Source organism: Oncorhynchus keta, chromosome 18 (genome assembly GCF_023373465.1).
Source record: "Oncorhynchus keta strain PuntledgeMale-10-30-2019 chromosome 18, Oket_V2, whole genome shotgun sequence".
Taxonomy (NCBI): domain Eukaryota; kingdom Metazoa; phylum Chordata; class Actinopteri; order Salmoniformes; family Salmonidae; genus Oncorhynchus; species Oncorhynchus keta.
The window spans coordinates 40,143,609-40,163,523 of NC_068438.1; the positions used below are offsets into that span (position 1 = coordinate 40,143,609).

General features: G+C 50.1%; 1 protein-coding gene and 4 long non-coding RNA genes across 19 annotated transcripts in view; 3 read left to right on the top strand and 2 right to left on the bottom strand.

Annotated features, from left to right (window-relative positions):
- LOC118381510 (arf-GAP with Rho-GAP domain, ANK repeat and PH domain-containing protein 1) overlaps positions 1–19,915 on the top strand; it is a 149,621-nt gene that overhangs the window by 115,857 nt on the left and 13,849 nt on the right. Inside the window, exons 22-29 of the mRNA XM_052468895.1 lie at positions 328–433; positions 539–686; positions 5,596–5,685; positions 6,644–6,721; positions 6,836–7,078; positions 11,635–11,805; positions 11,885–11,967; positions 13,313–13,372. Of these exons, the coding sequence (XP_052324855.1) occupies positions 328–433; positions 539–686; positions 5,596–5,685; positions 6,644–6,721; positions 6,836–7,078; positions 11,635–11,805; positions 11,885–11,967; positions 13,313–13,372 (979 nt within the window). The remainder of the gene's footprint in view (positions 1–327; positions 434–538; positions 687–5,595; positions 5,686–6,643; positions 6,722–6,835; positions 7,079–11,634; positions 11,806–11,884; positions 11,968–13,312; positions 13,373–19,915) is intronic.
- Positions 5,685–6,464, bottom strand: LOC127908791 (uncharacterized). Of its 10 annotated transcripts, none has more exons than XR_008068443.1 (5): positions 6,356–6,464; positions 6,264–6,311; positions 6,080–6,173; positions 5,896–5,943; positions 5,685–5,805 (listed from the first exon to the last, which is right to left on the bottom strand). It is a non-coding gene; the product is annotated as an uncharacterized LOC127908791 (long non-coding RNA). The 10 variants fall into 10 exon arrangements; XR_008068440.1 differs by lacking the exon at positions 5,896–5,943 and adding an exon at positions 5,988–6,035; XR_008068444.1 differs by lacking the exon at positions 5,896–5,943 and adding an exon at positions 5,988–6,035 and having other exon boundaries at positions 6,126–6,219.
- Positions 7,250–8,404, top strand: LOC127908788 (uncharacterized). Of its 2 annotated transcripts, XR_008068426.1 has the most exons (5): positions 7,250–7,365; positions 7,428–7,489; positions 7,552–7,928; positions 7,975–8,152; positions 8,196–8,404. It is a non-coding gene; the product is annotated as an uncharacterized LOC127908788 (long non-coding RNA). The 2 variants fall into 2 exon arrangements; XR_008068425.1 differs by lacking the exon at positions 7,428–7,489.
- Positions 9,639–11,425, top strand: LOC127908789 (uncharacterized). The gene is made up of 6 exons (XR_008068428.1): positions 9,639–9,668; positions 9,981–10,128; positions 10,186–10,379; positions 10,722–10,869; positions 10,927–10,983; positions 11,383–11,425. It is a non-coding gene; the product is annotated as an uncharacterized LOC127908789 (long non-coding RNA).
- LOC127908790 (uncharacterized) lies at positions 11,971–12,845 on the bottom strand. Of its 5 annotated transcripts, none has more exons than XR_008068430.1 (4): positions 12,730–12,845; positions 12,628–12,695; positions 12,129–12,527; positions 11,971–12,054 (listed from the first exon to the last, which is right to left on the bottom strand). It is a non-coding gene; the product is annotated as an uncharacterized LOC127908790 (long non-coding RNA). The 5 variants fall into 5 exon arrangements; XR_008068429.1 differs by having other exon boundaries at positions 11,971–12,088; XR_008068433.1 differs by lacking the exon at positions 12,628–12,695 and having other exon boundaries at positions 11,971–12,088; positions 12,129–12,459.

The following is a 19,915-nucleotide window of genomic DNA, read 5'->3' on the forward strand; positions in this document are numbered from 1 at the left end:
CCCTACACCCGGTATCCTACACCCGGTATCCTACACCCGGTATCCTACACCCTGTATCCTACACCCTAACCCCTACACCGTGTATCCTACACCCTAACCCCTACACCCTGTATCCTACACCCTAACCCCTACACCGTGTATCCTACACCCTAACCCCTACACCCTGTATCCTACACCCTAACCCCTACACAGTGTATCCTACACCCTAACCCCTACACCGTGTATCCTACACCCTAACCCCTACACCCTGTATCCTACACCCTAACCCCAAGACCCTGTATCCTATACCCTAACTCAAACACTGTGTGTGTGTGTGTTGTTTGTCAGTGATCCCAGAGGAGAGCAAGAAGATCTCTCAGTACCAGCTGCTGCTGAGCCGCCTGCCCAGAGTCAACAAGGCCACGCTACGAGCCCTGGTCAACCACCTCTACTGGTGAGACGCATATAAACACACACACACACACACACACACACACACACACACACACACACACACACCCCTCCGCTCAGAGTGTAACAGTGTGTGTGTTGTCCACAGTGTGCAGCGGTTTGCAGAGCTGAACCAGATGAATCTCCATAACCTGGCTATAGTATTTGGCCCAACACTGTTCCAGAGCGACGGGAAGGACTTCACAGCTGGCCGCGTCGTAGAGGAACTCATAGAGCACTACACGGACGTCTTTGAGGTCAGAGACCCTGTAGACTCTAACCCCTGACCCCTAACCTCATAGAGCACTACACTGACATCTTTGAGGTCAGAGACCCTGTAGACTCTAACCCCTGACCTCATAGAGCACTACACTGACGTCTTTGAGATCACAGGTGCTGTTAACTCTAACCCCTGACCCATAACCTTGTAAAGGCAGTAGGTAGCCTAGCGGTTAAGAGCATTGAACCTGTAACCAGAAGGCCTCTGGTTCGCATCTCAGCGCTAGAGGCGTCATCACAGACCCTGGTTCAATCCCGGGGTGTATCACAACCGGGTGGCGCACAATTGGCCCAGTGTTCGTCTGGGTTAGGGAAGGGGTTGGACGGAGTAGGCAGTCATTGTAAAATAAGAATTTGTTCTTAACTGACTTGCCTAGTTAAATAAAATGTAAAAAACTGAAAGATATGGATATGCCCTTGAGCAAGTTACTTAACCATAATTGCTCCTGTAAGTCACTTGGTTGGTTTGGTAGTGGTTTGGTAGGGGGGTGGTTTGGTAGGGGGATGGTTTGGTTTGGTAGGGGGATGGTTTGGTTTGGTAGGGGGATGGTTTGGTAGTGGTTTGGTTTGGTTTGGTAGGGGGATGGTTTGGTTTGGTAGGGGATGGTTTGGTAGGGGGTGGTTTGGTTTGGTAGGGGGGATGGTTTGGTAGTGGGGGTGGTTTGGTAGGGGGATGGTTTGGTAGTGGTTTGGTTTGGTAGTGGTTTGGTAGGGGGGTGGTTTGGTTTGGTAGTGGTTTGGTTTAGTTTGGTAGGGGGATGGTTTGGTTTGGTAGTGGGGATGGTTTGGTTTGGTAGGGGATGGTTTGTGATTTGGTAGTGGGATGGTTTGGTAGTGGTTTGGTTTGGTAGGGGGATGGTTTGGTTTGGTAGGGGGATGGTTTGGTAGTGGTTTGGTTTGGTTTGGTAGGGGATGGTTTGGTAGGGGGTGGTTTGGTAGTGGTTTGGTTTGGTTTGGTAGGGGGATGGTTTGGTAGTGGTTTGGTTTGGTAGTGGTTTCTAGTTTGGGGTGGTTTGGTTTGGTAGTGGTTTGGTTTGGTAGGGGGATGGTTTGGTTTGGTAGGGGATGGTTTGGTAGTGGTTTGGTTTGGTTTGGTAGGGGGATGGTTTGGTAGGGGGGTGGTTTGGTAGTGGTTTGGTTTGGTAGGGGGATGGTTTGGTAGTGGTTTGGTTTGGTAGTGGGATGGTTTTGTAGTGGTTTGGTACGGGATGGTTTGGTAGTGGTTTGGTTTGGTTTGGTAGTGGTTTGGTAGGGGATGGTTTGGTAGTGGTTTGGTTTGGTAGGGGGATGGTTTGGTAGTGGTTTGGTTTGGTAGTGGTTTGGTAGGGGGGTGGTTTGGTAGTGGTTTGGTAGGGGGATGGTTTGGTAGGGGATGTGGTTTGGTTTGGTAGTGGTTTGGTTTGGTAGTGGTACGTAATGGTATGGTTTGGTTTTGGTAGTGATTTGGTAGTGGTATGGTTTGGTAGTGATTTGGTAGTGGGATGGTTTGGTAGTGGTAGTAGTTTGGTAGGGGGATGGTTTGGTAGTGGTTTGGTAGTGGGATGTTTTGGTAGTGGGATGGTTTGGTAGCGGTTGTGGTTTGGTAGAGGTTGTGGTTTGGTAGCGGTAGTGGTTTGGTAGTGGTGAGGGTTTGGTAGTGGGATGGTTTGGTAGTGGTCTGGTAGGGGTATGGTTTGGTAGTGGGATGTTTGGTCGTGGGATGGTTTGGTAGGGGGATGGTTTGGTAGTGGTGTGATTTGGTAGTGGTATGGTGTGGTAGGGGGATGGTTTGGTTTGGTAGTGGTGTGGTTTGGTAGTGGTGTGGTTTGGTTTGGTAGGGGTATGGTTTGGTTTGGTAGGGGTATGGTTTGGTTTGGTAGGGGTATGGTTTGGTTTGGTAGGGGTATGGTTTAGTAGTGGGATGTTTTGGTAGTGGTTTGGTAGTGGGATGGTTTGGTAGGGGGATGGTTTGGTAATGGTTTGGTTGCGGTAGTGGGATGGTTTGGTAGTGGGATGGTTTGGTCGTGGTCGTGATTTGGTATTGGTGAGGGTTTGGTAGTGGGATGGTTTGGTAGGGGTATGGTTTGGTAGTGGGATGCTTTGGTAGTGGGTTGGTAGTGGGATGTTTTGGTTGTGGTTTGGTAGTGGTTTGGTAGTAGGATGGTTTGGTAGTGGGATGGTTTGGTAGTGGGATGGTAGTGGCATGGTATTGGGGTGGTTTCATAGTGGTATGGTGTAGTAGTGGGATGGTTTGGTAGTGGTAGTGGTTTGGTAGTGGGGTGGTGTGGTAGTGGGATGATTTGGTGATGGTTTGTTAGTGGGATGGTTTGGTTGTGGTTTGGTAGCGGTAGTGGTTTGGTAGTGGGATGGTTTGGTAGTGGGATGGTAGTGGCATGGTATTGGGACGGTTTGGTAGTGGTTTGGTGGTGGTGTGGTAGTGGAATGGTTTGGTTTGGTAGTGGTATGGTTTGGTAGTGGTATGGGATGGTAGTGGTATGGTTTGGTAGTGGTATGGTTTGGTAGTGGTATGGTTTGGTAGTGGTATGGTTTGGTAGCGGTTTGGTAGCGGTTTGGTAGCGGTTGTGGTTTGGTAGTGGGATGGTTTGGTAGTGGGATGGTTTGGTCGTGGGATGGTTTGGTCGTGGGATGGTTTGGTCGTGGGATGGTTTGGTCGTGGGATGGTTTGGTCGTGGGATGGTTTGGTCGTGGGATGGTTTGGTCGTGGGATGGTTTGGTCGTGGGATGGTTTGGTCGTGGGATGGTTTGGTCGTGGGATGGTTTGGTCGTGGGATGATTTGGTTGTGGGATGATTTGGTAGTGGTAGTGATGTGGTAGTGATGTGGTAGTGATTTGGTAGTGATTTGGTAATGGTGAGGGTCTGGTAGGGGTATGGTTTGGTAGTGGGATGCTTTGGTAGTGGGTTGGTAGTGGGATGTTTTGGTAGCGGTTGTGGTTTGGTGGCGGTAGTAGGATGGTTTGGTAGTGGGATGGGATGGTAGTGGCATGGTATTGGGATGGTTTCATAGTGGTATGGTGTAGTAGTGGGATAGTGTGGTAGTGGTTTGGTAGTGATAGTGGTTTGGTAGTGGGATGGTGTGGCAGTGGGATGATTTGGTGATGGTTTGTTAGTGGGTTGGTTTGGTTGGGGGATGGTTTGGTAGTGGCATGGTATTGGGATGGTTTGGTAGTGGTATGGTGTGGTAGTGGAATGGTTTGGTAGTGGTGTGATTTGGTAGGGGGATGGTTTGTTTTTGGTAGTGGTATGGTTTGGTAGTGGTATGGTTTGGTAGTGGGATGTTTGGTAGGGGGATGGTTTGGTAGGGGGATGGTTTGGTAGGGGTAGGGTTTCGTAGTGGGATGGGATGGTAGTGGGATGGTTTGGTAATGGGATGATTTGGTAGTGGTTTGGTAGTGGTTTGGTAGTGGGATAGTTTGGTAGGGGTGTGGTTAGTGGTATGGTTTGGTAGTGGTGTGCTAGTGCTTTGGTTTGGTACGGGGATGACTACAGTGTGATAGGGGGGTGGCTGCAGTGTTTGGTAGGGGGATGGCTGCAGTGTTTGGTAGGGGGGGTGGCTGCAGCGTTTGGTAGGGGGATGGCTGCGGTGTGGTAGGGGGTGGCTGCAGCATTTGGTAGGGGATGGCTGCGGTGTGGTAGGGGGTGGCTGCAGTGTTTGGTAGGGGGTGACTGCAGTGTGGTAGGGGGGTGGCTGCAGTGTGGTAGGGGGGTGGCTGCAGTGTTTGGTAGGGGGATGGCTGCGGTGTGGTAGGGGGGTGGCTGCAGCATTTGGTAGGGGGATGGCTGCGGTGTGGTAGGGGGGTGGCTGCAGTGTTTGGTAGGGGGGTGGCTGCAGTGTTTGGTAGGGGGGTAGGGGGATGGTTTGGTAGGGGTAGGGTTTCGTAGTGGGATGGGATGGTAGTGGGATGGTTTGGTAATGGGATGATTTGGTAGTGGTTTGGTAGTGGTTTGGTAGTGGTATGGTTTGGTAGTGGTGTGCTAGTGCTTTGGTTTGGTACGGGGATGACTACAGTGTGATAGGGGGGTGGCTGCAGTGTTTGGTAGGGGGATGGCTGCGGTGTGGTAGGGGGTGGCTGCAGTGTTTGGTAGGGGGGTGTCTGCAGTGTGGTAGGGGGGTGGCTGCAGTGTGGTAGGGGGATGGCTGCAGTGTGGTAGGGGATGGCTGCGGTGTTTGGTAGGGGGATGGCTGCAGTGTTTGGTAGGGGGTGGCTGCAGCGTTTGGTAGGGGATGGCTGCAGTGTGGTTGGGGGTCCAGGCTGCAGCATTTGGCAGCTGGGATGGCAGCTGGTGTGGTAGGGGGTGGCTGCAGTGTTTGGTAGGGGGTGACTGCAGTGTGGTAATACAGTGGCTGCAGTGTGGTAGGGGATGGCTGCAGTGTGGTAGGGGATGGCTGCAGTGTTTGGTAGGGGGATGGCTGCGGTGTTTGGTAGGGGGATGGCTGCAGTGTTTGGTAGGGGTGGCTGCAGCGTTTGGTAGGGGGATGGCTTCGGTGTGGTAGGGGTGGCTGCAGCATTTGGTAGGGGATGGCTGCGAGTGTACACTACACACATCTGCAGTGTTTGGTAGGGGGATGGCTGCGGTGTTTGGTAGGGGGATCAACTCCAGTGTTTGGTAGTAATACAGTACACTCACACACATCTCAACTCCAGGATGGCTGCGGTGTTTGGTAGGGGGATCAACTCCAGTGTTTGGTAGGGGTGGCTCACAGCATTTGGTCCAGGGGTGGCTGCAGAGTTTTCACAGGGGGATGGCTCCAGTGTTTGGTGAGGGGTGGCTGCAGTGTCAACTCCAGGGTGGCTGCAGTGTGAGCTGGTCAGTGGTGATTTAACCACGGAGTGAGTAGTTATACCGGTTATACGATCATGTTGCTGTGTGGTTGTGTTGCGGTCCAGGTGGATGAGCAGCAGCTGAAAAGGCAGCTGGATGAGATCACGGTCATCATTAAAGTTAGAGAGAAGTTGAACCTCAACTCCAGTGTTCCTGTGAGTAATACAGTACACTCACACACATCTCAACTCCAGTGTTCCTGTGAGTAATACAGTACACTCACACACATCTCAACTCCAGTGTTCCTGTGAGTAATACAGTACACTCACACACATCTCAACTCCAGTGTTCCTGTGAGTAATACAGTACACTCACACACATCTCAACTCCAGCGTTCCTGTGAGTAATACTGTACACTCACACACATCTCAACTCCAGTGTTCCTGTGAGTAATACAGTACACTCACACACATCTCAACTCCAGCGTTCCTGTGAGTAATACAGTACACTCACACACATCTCAACTCCAGTGTTCCTGTGAGTAATACAGTACACTCACACACATCTCAACTCCAGCGTTCCTGTGAGTAATACAGTACACTCACACACATCTCAACTCCAGTGTTCCTGTGAGTAATACAGTACACTCACACACATCTCAACTCCAGTGTTCCTGTGAGTAATACAGTACACTCACACACATCTCAACTCCAGTGTTCCTGTGAGTAATACAGTACACTCACACACATCTCAACTCCAGTGTTCCTGTGAGTAATACTGTACACTCACACACATCTCAACTCCAGTGTTCCTGTGAGTAATACAGTACACTCACACACATCTCAACTCCAGTGTTCCTGTGAGTAATACTGTACACTCACACACATCTCAACTCCAGTGTTCCTGTGAGTAATACAGTAAACTCACACACACATCTCAACTCCAGTGTTCCTGTGAGTAATACTGTACACTCACACACATCTCAACTCCAGTGTTCCTGTGAGTAATACTGTACACTCACACACATCTCAACTCCAGTGTTCCTGTGAGTAATACTGTACACTCACACACATCTCAACGCCAAGGTTTCTGTGAGTCACACAAACTTCTCCTGTGTTTGCAGTGTTCTGCCGCAACCCAATGTGCTTTAACGCATGTGTGTGTGTTGTGCAGGCGTCGGGGTCAGCAGGTGACTTCATCTGTACAGTGTACCTGGAGGAGAAGAAGGAGACGGCAGAGCAGCATGTCAAGGTGACCTCTCACCTCTGACCTTAACTAACCCTTCAGACCTCACCTATATCACGATAGGGAAATAGAGTAAGAAGCGGTCCTGAATCTCACTCCCTCCACTGCTCTCCCCTCCAGATCCCTGGTTCTATGACGGCAGCAGAGCTGACCTGTGAGATTCTGGACCGGCGGAAGATCCAGGTCAGAGAGAAAGACTACTGGAGCTGCTGGGAGGTCAGCCAGAAGGAGGAGACTGGTGAGTGGACAGAGAGAAAGACTACTGGAGCTGCTGGGAGGTCAGCCAGAAGGAGGAGACTGGTGAGTGGACAGAGAGAAAGACTACTGGAGCTGCTGGGAGGTCAGCCAGAAGGAGGAGACTGGTGAGTGGTCAGAGAGAAAGACTACTGGAGCTGCTGGGAGGTCAGCCAGAAGGAGGAGACTGGTGAGTGGAGAGAGAGAAAGACTACTGGAGCTGCTGGGAGGTCAGCCAGAAGGAGGAGACTGGTGAGTGGACAGAGAGAAAGACTACTGGAGCTGCTGGGAGGTCAGCCAGAAGGATGAGACTGGTGAGTGGTCAGAGAGAAAGACTACTGGAGCTGCTGGGAGGTCAGCCAGAAGGAGGAGACTGGTGAGTGGTCAGAGAGAAAGACTACTGGAGCTGCTGGGAGGTCAGCCAGAAGGAGGAGACTGGTGAGTGGAGAGAGAGAAAGACTACTGGAGCTGCTGGGAGGTCAGCCAGAAGGAGGAGACTGGTGAGTGGACAGAGAGAAAGACTACTGGAGCTGCTGGGAGGTCAGCCAGAAGGATGAGACTGGTGAGTGGTCAGAGAGAAAGACTACTGGAGCTGCTGGGAGGTCAGCCAGAAGGAGGAGACTGGTGAGTGGACAGAGAGAAAGACTACTGGAGCTGCTGGGAGGTCAGCCAGAAGGAGGAGACTGGTGAGTGGAGAGAGAGATGAGAGGTCAGCCAGAAGGAGGAGATGGGTGAGTGGAGAGAGAGATGAGAGGTCAGTCAGGAGGAGGAGACCGGTGAGTGGAGAGAGAGATGAGAGGTCAGCCAGAAGGAGGAGATGGGTGAGTGGAGAGAGAGATGAGAGGTCAGCCAGAAGGAGGAGATGGGTGAGTGGAGAGAGAGATGAGAGGTCAGCCAGAAGGAGGAGACTGGTGAGTGGAGAGAGAGATGAGAGGTCAGCCAGAAGGAGGAGACTGGTGAGTGGAGAGAGAGATGAGAGGTCAGTTCAGGAGGAGGAGACCGGTGAGTGGAGAGAGAGATGAGAGGTCAGCCAGAAGGAGGAGATGGGTGAGTGGAGAGAGAGATGAGAGGTCAGCCAGAAGGAGGAGATGGGTGAGTGGAGAGAGAGATGAGAGGTCAGCCAGAAGGAGGAGATGGGTGAGTGGAGAGAGAGATGAGAGGTCAGCCAGAAGGAGGAGACTGGTGAGTGGAGAGAGAGATGAGGTCAGCCAGAGGGAGGAGATGGGTGAGTGGAGAGAGAGATGAGAGGTCAGCCAGAAGGAGGAGATGGGTGAGTGGAGAGAGAGATGAGAGGTCAGCCAGAAGGAGGAGATGGGTGAGTGGAGAGAGAGATGAGAGGTCAGCCAGAAGGAGGAGATGGGTGAGTGGACAGAGAGATGAGAGGTCAGCCAGAAGGAGGAGATGGGTGAGTGGAGAGAGAGAGATGAGAGGTCAGCCAGAAGGAGGAGAGTGGAGAGGGGAGGTCAGCCAGAGGAGGAGATGGGGATGGAGAGGAGAGAGGGACAGAGGAGATGGGATGGAGAGGAAGGTCAGGACAGAGGATATGGGATGGAGAGGAAGGGGACAGAGGTATGGGATGGAGAGGAAGGGGACAAAGGTATGGGATGGAGAGGAAGGGGACAGAGGTATGGGATGGAGAGGAAGGGGACAGAGGTATGGGATGGAGAGGAAGGGGACAGAGGTATGGGATGGAGAGGAAGGGGACAGAGGTATGGGATGGAGAGGAAGGGGACAGAGGTATGGGATGGAAGTGCTAGGGAGAAGTGATGCTCTGTTCTGTTTGGGATGGAGCCTCTCTCTGGGTCTCTGGATGGAGACTCTCCTCAGAGGATGGAGATCCTCTCTCTCCTCTCTCCTCCTCTGGAGAGAAGGGGAGAGGGTCTCTCCTCTCTCTCCTCTCTCTCCTCTCTCTCCTCACTCTCCTCTCTCTCACTCACTCAGAGCGTCCGTTGCATCATCTGGAGCGTGTGTTACCCAGGGGACAGAGGTCTGGGATGGAGAGGAGGGGACCACCTGCTGGAGAGGAAAAGAACCTGGCCATGGAGGCCATACTGGATGGAGAGGAAGGGGACAGACCTGGGATGGAGACACACACACTAACAGGGGACACGCATACATGTGGTTACAGAGGTATGGGAAAGAGGAAGGGGACAACTCATGGGAAGATGAACAGTTTAGGCAGTAGTTATGGGTGGTTAAGGTTGGGGTTATGGCTTGCTAGAGCATTGGGCTGTAGGTGCAGTGTTCTGAGTGGTTAAGGTTGGGGGGAGGAAGGACAGAGGTTGGGATAGGAAGGGGACATTGCTGTAGGTGCAGTGTTCTGAAGTGGACAGAGGTTGGGGTTATGGCTTGATACAGGGGACAGAGGTATGGGCTGTAGGTGAAGTGTTCTGAGGTATGGTGGAGAGGTTGGGGTTATGGGATGGAAGAGCATTGGGCTGAAGGTGCAGTGTTCTGAGTGGTTAAGGTTGGGGTTATGGAAGGGGACAGCATTGGGCTGGTAGGTGCAGTGTTCTGAGTGGTTAATGTTGGGGAGGAAGGGGACTTGCTACAGCATTGCTGTAGGTGCAGTGTTCAGAGGTATGGGTTAAGGTTGGGGTTATGGATGGAGAGGAGGGGCATTGCTGTAGGTGCAGTGTTCTGAGTGGTGGAGAGGGGGGGGTTATGGATGGAGCTAGGGGACAGCATTGCTGTAGGTGCAGTGTTCTGAGTGGTTAATGTTGGGGTTAAGGCTTGGGACAGCATTGCTGTAGGAAGGTGCAGTGTTCTGAGTGGTTAAGGTTGGGGTTAAGGCTTGATACAGGGGCATTGATGGAGAGGTGCAGTGTTCTGAGTGTTTAAGGTTGGGGTTATGGCTGGAGAGGAAGGGGACAGAGCATTGCTGTAGGGCAGTGTTCTGAAGTGGTTTAGGTTGGGGTTAGGGGCTTATGGGCCAGAGGGGCATTGCTGTAGGTGCAGTGTTCTGAGTGGTGTAAGTCGCTCTGGATAAGAGCGTCTGCTAAATGACTTAAATGTAAATGTAAATGTTAAGGTTGGGGTTAAGGCTTGCTACAGCATTGCTGTAGGTGCAGTGTTCTGAGTGGTTAAGGTTGGGGTTATGGCTTGCTACAGCATTGCTGTAGGTGCAGTGTTCTGAGTGGTTAAGGTTGGGGTTAAGGCTTGCTAGAGCATTGCTGTAGGTACAGTGTTCTGAGTGGTTAAGGTTGGGGTTATGGCTTGCAAGAGCATTGCTGTAGGTGCAGTGTTCTGAGTGGTTAAGGTTGGGGTTATGGCTTGCTAGAGCATTGCTGTAGGTGCAGTGTTCTGAGTGGTTAAGGTTGGGGTTAAGGCTTGCTACAGCATTGCTGTAGGTGCAGTGTTCTGAGTGGTTAAGGTTGGGGTTATGGCTTGCTAGAGCATTGCTGTAGGTGCAGTGTTCTGAGTGGTTAAGGTTGGGGTTAAGGCTTGTTACAGCATTGCTGTAGGTGCAGTGTTCTGAGTGGTTAAGGTTGGGGTTAAGGCTTGCTACAGCATTGCTGTAGGTGCAGTGTTCTGAGTGGTTAAGGTTGGGGTTAAGGCTTGCTAGAGCATTGCTGTAGGTACAGTGTTCTGAGTGGTTAAGGTTGGGGTTATGGCTTGCTAGAGCATTGCTGTAGGTGCAGTGTTCTGAGTGGTTAATGTTGGGGTTATGGCTTGCTACAGCATTGCTGTAGGTGCAGTGTTCTGAGTGGTTAAGGTTGGGGTTAAGGCTTGCTAGAGCATTGCTGTAGGTACAGTGTTCTGAGTGGTTAAGGTTGGGGTTATGGCTTGCTACAGCATTGCTGTAGGTGCAGTGTTCTGAGTGGTTAAGGTTGGGGTTATGGCTTGCTACAGCATTGCTGTAGGTGCAGTGTTCTGAGTGGTTAAGGTTGGGGTTATGGCTTGCTAGAGCATTGCTGTAGGTGCAGTGTTCTGAGTGGTTAAGGTTGGGGTTATGGCTTGCTACAGCATTGCTGTAGGTGCAGTGTTCTGAGTGGTTAAGGTTGGGGTTAAGGCTTGCTAGAGCATTGCTGTAGGTACAGTGTTCTGAGTGGTTAAGGTTGGGGTTATGGCTTGCTACAGCATTGCTGTAGGTGCAGTGTTCTGAGTGGTTAAGGTTGGGGTTATGGCTTGCTACAGCATTGCTGTAGGTGCAGTGTTCTGAGTGGTTAAGGTTGGGGTTATGGCTTGCTACAGCATTGCTGTAGGTGCAGTGTTCTGAGTGGTTAAGGTTGGGGTTATGGCTTGCTAGAGCATTGCTGTAGGTGCAGTGTTCTGAGTGGTTAAGGTTGGGGTTATGGCTTGCTACAGCATTGCTGTAGGTGCAGTGTTCTGAGTGGTTAAGGTTGGGGTTATGGCTTGCTACAGCATTGCTGTAGGTGCAGTGTTCTGAGTGGTTAAGGTTGGGGTTAAGGCTTGCTACAGCATTGCTGTAGGTGCAGTGTTCTGAGTGGTTAAGGTTGGGGTTAAGGCTTGCTACAGCATTGCTGTAGGTGCAGTGTTCTGAGCAGCACCAGTTCACTCCCATGTCTGGGTGAATGTTGTATTTTATTTTATTGTGAGCATATATTCACGTTCTCAGGACCTTTGCAAACGTCTAGAATCTAAGTTTCTTTCTAGTGATCTGGCTGCTAACACACAATTAAATTGACTTCTCAGCTCTACTATTACTCCTATACTGTTTCTGATTTGGTACGATCCGTCCCCCCATAGCCAGTAAAGTGGATGTGTCCAAGCACGGGATGGTGAAGTTCCGGGAGGAGAGGAGCATTCTGGGATTGGGACTGAACACCGGCAGCTTCCACGACCGCTACTTCATCCTAAACACTGTCTCCCTCAGGATGTACAAGGAAGTGCGGGTAAGACACACACACACACACACACACACACACACAGACACAGAGACAGAGCTAATCTGTCTGTTTTGTTTCCCTGTAGAGTAATCGTTCAGAGAGGGAATGGCAGGTGAAGAATCTGAGGGTCTATCTAGGCATCAAGAAGAAACTACGACCACCCACCTGGTCAGAACACCTCTCTGTCCTCTCCTCCTGCCTGGTCAGAACACCTCTCTGTCCTCTCCTCCTGCCTGGTCAGAACACCTCTCTGTCCTCTCCTCCTGCCTGGTCAGAACACCTCTCTGTCCTCTCCTCCTGCCTGGTCAGAACACCTCCTCTGTCAGAACCTCTCCTCCTGCCTGGTCAGAACACCTCTCTGTCCTCTCCTCCTGCCTGGTCAGAACACCTCTCTGTCCTCTCCTCCTGCCTGGTCAGAACACCTCTCTGTCCTCTCCTCCTGCCTGGTCAGAACACCTCTCTGTCCTCTCCTCCTGCCTGGTCAGAACACCTCTCTGTCCTCTCCTCCTGCCTGGTCAGAACACCTCTCTGTCCTCTCCTCCTGCCTGGTCAGAACACCTCTCTGTCCTCTCCTCCTGCCTGGTCAGAACACCTCTCTGTCCTCTCCTCCTGCCTGGTCAGAACACCTCTCTGTCCTCTCCTCCTGCCTGGTCAGAACACCTCTCTGTCCTCTCCTCCTGCCTGGTCAGAACACCTCTCTGTCCTCTCCTCCTGCCTGGTCAGAACACCTCTCTGTCCTCTCCTCCTGCCTGGTCAGAACACCCTCTGTCCTCTCCTCCTGCCTGGTCAGAACACCCTCTGTCCTCTCCTCCTGCCTGGTCAGAACACCTCTCTGTCCTCTCCTCCTGCCTGGTCAGAACACCTCTCTGTCCTCTCCTCCTGCCTGGTCAGAACACCTCTCTGTCCTGTCCTCCTGCCTGGTCAGAACACCTTTCTGTCCTCTCCTCCTGCCTGGTCAGAACAACTCTATCTCTCTCTATGTAGTTGGGGTCTGACCGTGATGTTTCCTATCTCTCTCTATGTAGTTGGGGTCTGACCGTGATGTTTCCTATCTCTCTCTCTATGTAGTTGGGGTCTGACCGTGATGTTTCCTATCTCTCTCTATGTAGTTGGGTTCTGACCGTGATGTTTCCTATCTCTCTCTATGTAGTTGGGGTCTGACCGTGATGTTTCCTATCTCTCTCTATGTAGTTGGGTTCTGACCGTGATGTTTCCTATCTCTCTCTATGTAGTTGGGGTCTGACCGTGATGTTTCCTATCTCTCTCTATGTAGTTGGGTTCTGACCGTGATGTTTCCTATCTCTCTCTATGTAGTTGGGGTCTGACCGTGATGTTTCCTATCTCTCTCTATGTAGTTGGGGTCTGACCGTGATGTTTCCTATCTCTCTCTATGTAGTTGGGGTCTGACCGTGATGTTTCCTCTCTATGTAGTTGGGGTCTGACCGTGATGTTTCCTATCTCTCTCTATGTAGTTGGGGTCTGACCGTGATGTTTCCTATCTCTCTCTATGTAGTTGGGGTCTGACCGTGATCTATAAAAGTGAAAAACAGGAGAAACCAGAGAAGCAGCAATGGTGAGTCCCTGAATGTGTGTCCTCTGTCTGTGTATGCTATGCAGTATGTCCAGTATATCTGGAGGCCTACTGAGCTACACACACCAGGGAATAGGGGTCTGCAATGGGAGATCTTTTACAGACGAGAAGAACTCAAAATCCACTTTTTATTCTGGCTTTGACTAATCCTGTAAAAACACACCTTACATCCTGACCATATCCCATGTCTATCTTGTGTTTCCTACTCATCTTAGTTTGTCCCCAAATAAAATGTAACAGTTGTTTCTGTTCTGCTGCTTACTGTATTGAAACCCCCAAATAAAAAACAGTGTTATGGAAAATCTCCTCGACAGCTGTAAACAAAGACTCCAGTATTTCAAAAAGAGGCTTTATCCTCTCACAATCCATAAAACTGTGGAAATCGTTTCTCTTATATTACAAAAAGGACATCAATCTCCAACATCTCAATGAATAACAGATACAACACCCTCCATTACATATCACCAGTCCCCTTTTGTAACAGTGGCTTGTACAGTGCTCTCCATGCTGGCTTTAACTTGTCATCAAGGCCCTCCATTACATATCACCAGTCCCCTTTAGTAACGGTGGCTTGTACAGTGCTCTCCATGCTGGCTTCAACTTGTCATCAACACCCTCCATTACATATCACCAGTCCCCTTTAGTAACGGTGGCTTGTACAGTGCTCTCCATGCTGGCTTCAACTTGTCATCAAGGCCCAGTTTTACCCTCCAAGGAGTGTCTTTTCTATTTTTAAATGTATCTTTATTGAAAACCTTGAAACACCCCCTATATAACTCCTTCCCATTCACACATCACAACCAAACCCACCTCTTCCAACCCTCTCAAATCCACTAATAACACCTTTCTGGCCAACTCTGGGATATTGGATCCCTAGTCTGGGAAATGGGGCGTAATCCCTAGTCTGGGAAATGGGGCGTAATCCCTAGTCTGGGAAATGGGGCGTAATCCCTAGTCTGGAGAAATGGGGCGTAATCCCTAGTCTGGGAAATGGGGCGTAATCCCTAGTCTGGGAAATGGGGCGTAATCCCTAGTCTGGGAAATGGGGCGTAATCCCTAGTCTGGGAAATGGGGCGTAATCCCTAGTCTGGGAAATGGGGCGTAATCCCTAGTCTGGGAAATGGGGCTAGTCTGGGAAATCCCTAGTCTGGGAAATGGGGCGTAATCCTAGTCTGGGAAATGGGGCTAGTCTAATGGGCGTAATCCCTAGTCTGGGAAATGGGGCGTAATCCCTAGTCTGGGAAATGGGGCGTAATCCCTAGTCTGGGAAATGGGGCGTAATCCCTAGTCTGGGAAATGGGGCGTAATCCCTAGTCTGGGAAATGGGGCGTAATCCCTAGTCTGGGAAATGGGACGTCTCTTTATCTGGTGCCTTTTTCTTGTAACTCTTGAGCATAATCCACTCTTCTCCTGACACAAAGTACTTTTTGGAACCCAATGATGTTTATCCCAAAATAAATCTACAATAATTTCCTGTATCTTGGCCAGAAGGCCAGGCGGTGGCTCGAAACATGACAACCGATATCACAATGCAACCACATTGTTAACAATAATAGTGGCTTCCTGTATGACATATGAGCTAACAACCATCAGAATCAGGGAAATGTTTTCCTCTATCTGCCTGCAGAGAACACAGTAGGACTGGTCCGTGTGTATGATTTGCCCCATCACCTCCCTCAGCCTGTTGGATAAAGCCTTGGACAGGATCTTCTAATCAGTGCACATTAAGGCCACCGGCCTCTAGTTCTTCACCTCCTTAGGGTCACTCTTTGTTGGCAGTAGGATGAGGACAGCCCTTCTGCAGTTTATTGGTAGTAACCCTCCGGTCAAACTATCGTTAACTACTGCTAGCTAATCCTCTCCCAACAAAAATACTTCAAAAAGTCATTGGGAAGCCCATCAATACCCAGTGCCCTTCCATTTTCCATGCCTTTTAATGCAGTGTAAAGCTCCTGCAAAGACCATGGTTGCTCTAGTTCAACCTGAGCTCCTGCAAAGTCATTGGTTGCTCTAGTTCAACCTGAGCTTCTGCAAAGACGATGGTTGCTCTAGTTCAACCTGAGCTTCTGCAAAGACGATGGTTGCTCTAGTTCAACCTGAGCTTCTGCAAAGATGATGGTTGCTCTAGTTCAACCTGAGCTTCTGCAGCCACCTGTGGGAGGCCACCAAGGAACTGCTGTGTCACTGTTTTATCCTCTGTATACTCACACTTGTAGAGCTCAGCATAGAACTCTACTGCCCTCTTTCTAATTCCACTAGGGCTAGTGCGCTCCTATCCAACAGCTGATTTGAGGCCATTAATAATTCTTCTTTGTCCATTCTTTTTTCTCTAAACCGAAGAAAAATGTGGATGAGGCATCGATTTCAGAGATTCCCTGAAATGTACTTCTCACCAATGTCCCCTGTACTCTGATACCCAGCAGGTCTGCCAATGTCCCCTGTACTCTGATACCCAGCAGGTCTGCCAATGTCCCTTGTACTCTGATACCCAGCAGATCTGCCAATGTCCCCTGTACTCTGATACCCAGCAGGTCTGCCAATGTCCCCTGTACTCTGATACCCAGCAGATCTGCCAATGTCCCCTGTACTCTGATACCCAGCAGATCTGCCAATGTCCCCTGTACTCTGATACCCAGCAGATCTGTCAATGTCCCCTGTACTCTGATACCCAGCAGGTCTGCCAATGTCCCCTGTACTCTGATACCCAGCAGGTCTGCCAATGTCCCCTGTACTCTGATACCCAGCAGGTCTGCCAATGTCCCCTGTACTCTGATACCCAGCAGGTCTGTCAATGTCCCCTGTACTCTGATACCCAGCAGGTCTGCCAAGGTCCCCTGTATTCTGATACCCAGCAGGTCTGCCAATGTCCCCTGTGCTCTGATACCCAGCAGGTCTGCCAATGTCCCCTGTACTCTGAAACCCAGCAGGTCTGCCAATGTCCCCTGTACTCTGATACCCATCAGGTCTGCCAATGTCCCCTGTACTCTGATACCCAGCAGGTCTGCCAATGTCCCCTGTACTCTGATACCCAGCAGGTCTGCCAATGTCCCCTGTGCTCTGATACCCAGCAGGTCTGCCAATGTCCCCTGTGCTCTGATACCCAGCAGGTCTGCCAATGTCCCCTGTGCTCTGATACCCAGCAGGTCTGCCAATGTCCCCTGTGCTCTGATACCCAGCAGGTCTGCCAATGTCCCCTGTACTCTGATACCCAGCAGGTCTGCCAGTGTCCCCTGTACTCTGATACCCAGCAGGTCTGCCAATGTCCCCTGTACTCTGATACCCAGCAGGTCTGCCAATGTCCCCTGTACTCTGATACCCAGCAGGTCTGCCAATGTCCCCTGTACTCTGATACCCAGCAGATCTGCCAATGAGACTTTTTTTCCTCTTGAGTGCTTGAATATGGCCTTGATCTCCTGTGGTCTCAACCAACATCAACAGTTCCACTATTTCAGACTCTAGAGCATTCATTGATCTGGTGATGTCTCTGGTGACATTCCTTATGTATTGATTACAGAATTGTTGAATCTGGATTATCCCTATTTCCTACCACTGTTGAAGAGATACAACACTGTCCTCTTCAGACCTCCACCTCTCCCAGAAAAAAATAACTTGTACAAACATACAATCACCGACAAAGACATGAGGGGAAAACCAATGGAAGACAAAACCAATGGAAAATGGATCAGTGATGGCTAGAAGATCGGTGACGTCGACCGCCGAAAACCGCTCGATCTAGAAGAGAGGGGCTGACTTCGGCGGAAGTCGTGACACACTTGGGCCCATGTATATTGTCTCGTGCCTCCATTTTGAAAATAAGGCGTTTTTAAAAAGTCCTTGAGGCTATATGAGTTTTTTTTTGTGTTTTCTATCTAAATCACTGACTGTCTAGTTCAAATCCACAGCAAGAAATGCATCATACTCAGTATTACATTTCTCAATGGTATTTGATAACGTCTCTAAAAAACACCCTCTCAACTGCCACTACTGGGGCATATACATTTATTAAACCCATAGGGATGTTTTCATAAATCGCTCTAACTTTTCCCCTCAACGACCTCTTCAACCTCATATGATTAAGGCAAAAATCCTTTTGAGAACAGGATGGCCACACCCCCAGTCTGAGCTTTTATGACTACACACCCCAACTCCACTCCTGTTGCCACACAACTTCATTTTCCATATTACTATGTGTTTCTTGTAGAAAATGTATGTCACTTCCTTTTCCCTTTATTAACCCCTTCACTACGCCTCTTTTTTTCCATCTCTTGACCCATTTACATTTTAAAGAAGAAATCTTACAACTGCTCAAGGCTGGGAAAAAACCACAGGAAGAGACAGAAAACACATCTCTTTAGAGTTGAGGCTGCGCCTGAACTCTTTCATTTCCTTTAGAATGTACCTCACTTGTCACTCTCGTGACCACTTTCTTTAGTCTAGCAATTTCTGGTCAAACCTCCACCCGTTATTTTGGACATCAGAAACTTTGCTGATTCAACAAACCATTCACTTTCAGGAAAAACACATGTTACATTCTAATCCTGCATATCCTTTTCAATCCCATACCTCCGTTCCATCCCATTTCTCTCGCTATTCTTTTGTGACGCATCCGATTCCTAGCTGTCATCCCCAGAAGAAAACTCCACCCTCTCTACAACCTGTTTGTCCTCAACTGATTTATCAATTTCTACTTCCTGTTTCCCCTCAATTGATTTATCAATCTCTACCTTCCTGTTAGAATTAGAACCTTCATTCCCCCCCTTAAATTCTTCCTCTTCCTCCTTGCTACTTTGCTTAATTTTCCATTACCCTCCCTCTCCTCTTGAATTCCCATTTCATTCTCCAGCATGCCCTCAGCGACCTCAATCGCAGTCTCACCTACCCCCCCCTTCCTTGCTCTACCACAACTGCCCCCATAGCCATATTGCTCTCCTTTCCTGTTTTCCCCACATCTGCCCACCTTCTCCTGAACCTTTAGCCTGTTCATCCCTTCTCCTGAACCTTTAGCCTGTTCATCCCTTCTCCTGAACCTTTAGCCTGTTCATCCCTTCTCCTGAACCTTTAGCCTGTTCATCCCTTCTCCTGAACCTTTAGCCTGTTCATCCCTTCTCCTGAACCTTTAGCCTGTTCATCCCTTCTCCTGAACCTTTAGCCTGTTCATCCCTTCTCCTGAACCTTTAGCCTGTTCATCCCTTCTCCTGAACCTTTAGCCTGTTCATCCCTTCTCCTGAACCTTTAGCCTGTTCATCCCTTCTCCTGAACCTTTAGCCTGTTCATCCCTTCTCCTGAACCCGTAGCCTGTTCATCCCTTCTCCTGAACCCGTAGCCTGTTCATTCCTTCTCCTGAACCTTTAGCCTGTTCATCCCTTCTCCTGAACCCGTAGCCTGTTCATCCCTTCTCCTGAACCCGTAGCCTGTTCATCCCTTCTCCTGAACCCGTAGCCTGTTCATCCCTTCTCCTGAACCCGTAGCCTGTTCATCCCTTCTCCTGAACCCGTAGCCTGTTCATCCCTTCTCCTGAACCCTTAGCCTGTTCATCCCTTCTCCTGAACCCGTAGCCTGTTCATCCCTTCTCCTGAACCCGTAGCCTGTTCATTCCTTCTCCTGAACCTTTAGCCTGTTCATCCCTTCTCCTGAACCCGTAGCCTGTTCATCCCTTCTCCTGAACCCGTAGCCTGTTCATCCCTTCTCCTGAACCCGTAGCCTGTTCATCCCTTCTCCTGAACCCGTAGCCTGTTCATCCCTTCTCCTGAACCCGTAGCCTGTTCATCCCTTCTCCTGAACCCTTAGCCTGTTCATCCCTTCTCCTGAACCCGTAGCCTGTTCATCCCTTCTCCTGAACCCGTAGCCTGTTCATCCCTTCTCCTGAACCCGTAGCCTGTTCATCCCTTCTCCTGAACCCGTAGCCTGTTCATCCCTTCTCCTGAACCCGTAGCCTGTTCATCCCTTCTCCTGAACCCGTAGCCTGTTCATCCCTTCTCCTGAACCCGTAGCCTGTTCATCCCTTCTCCTGAACCCGTAGCCTGTTCATCACTTCTCCTGAACCCGTAGCCTGTTCATCCCTTCTCCTGAACCCGTAGCCTGTTCATCACTTCTCCTGAACCCGTAGCCTGTTCATCCCTTCTCCTGAACCCGTAGCCTGTTCATCACTTCTCCTGAACCCGTAGCCTGTTCATCCCTTCTCAGTGGTGCTTTAGCTGCTATCCGGCTCTGTTCTCTGGACTCACCAAATGCCCCTCTCTTCCACACTCAAACATTTCATTGATTCAGTAGAAGCGTAGAACACATAATCAATCTTGAAGCTGAACGCTAAATTCAGTTGGTCAGTATCCTTCTTTAAATTCCTGTGCACTTGTCTCCTGTGAGATACGACATGTTTCAGCAAAGGAGATTTGCATCCCAAAATAACCTTTATTGTATATACAAGATAACTCTCTCTCCAACACTTCATCCCTAACGAATGGAGGTGCGTTAGAGGTGCGTTAGAGGTGCGTTAGAGGTGCGTTAGAGGTGCGTTAGGAAGTAGAA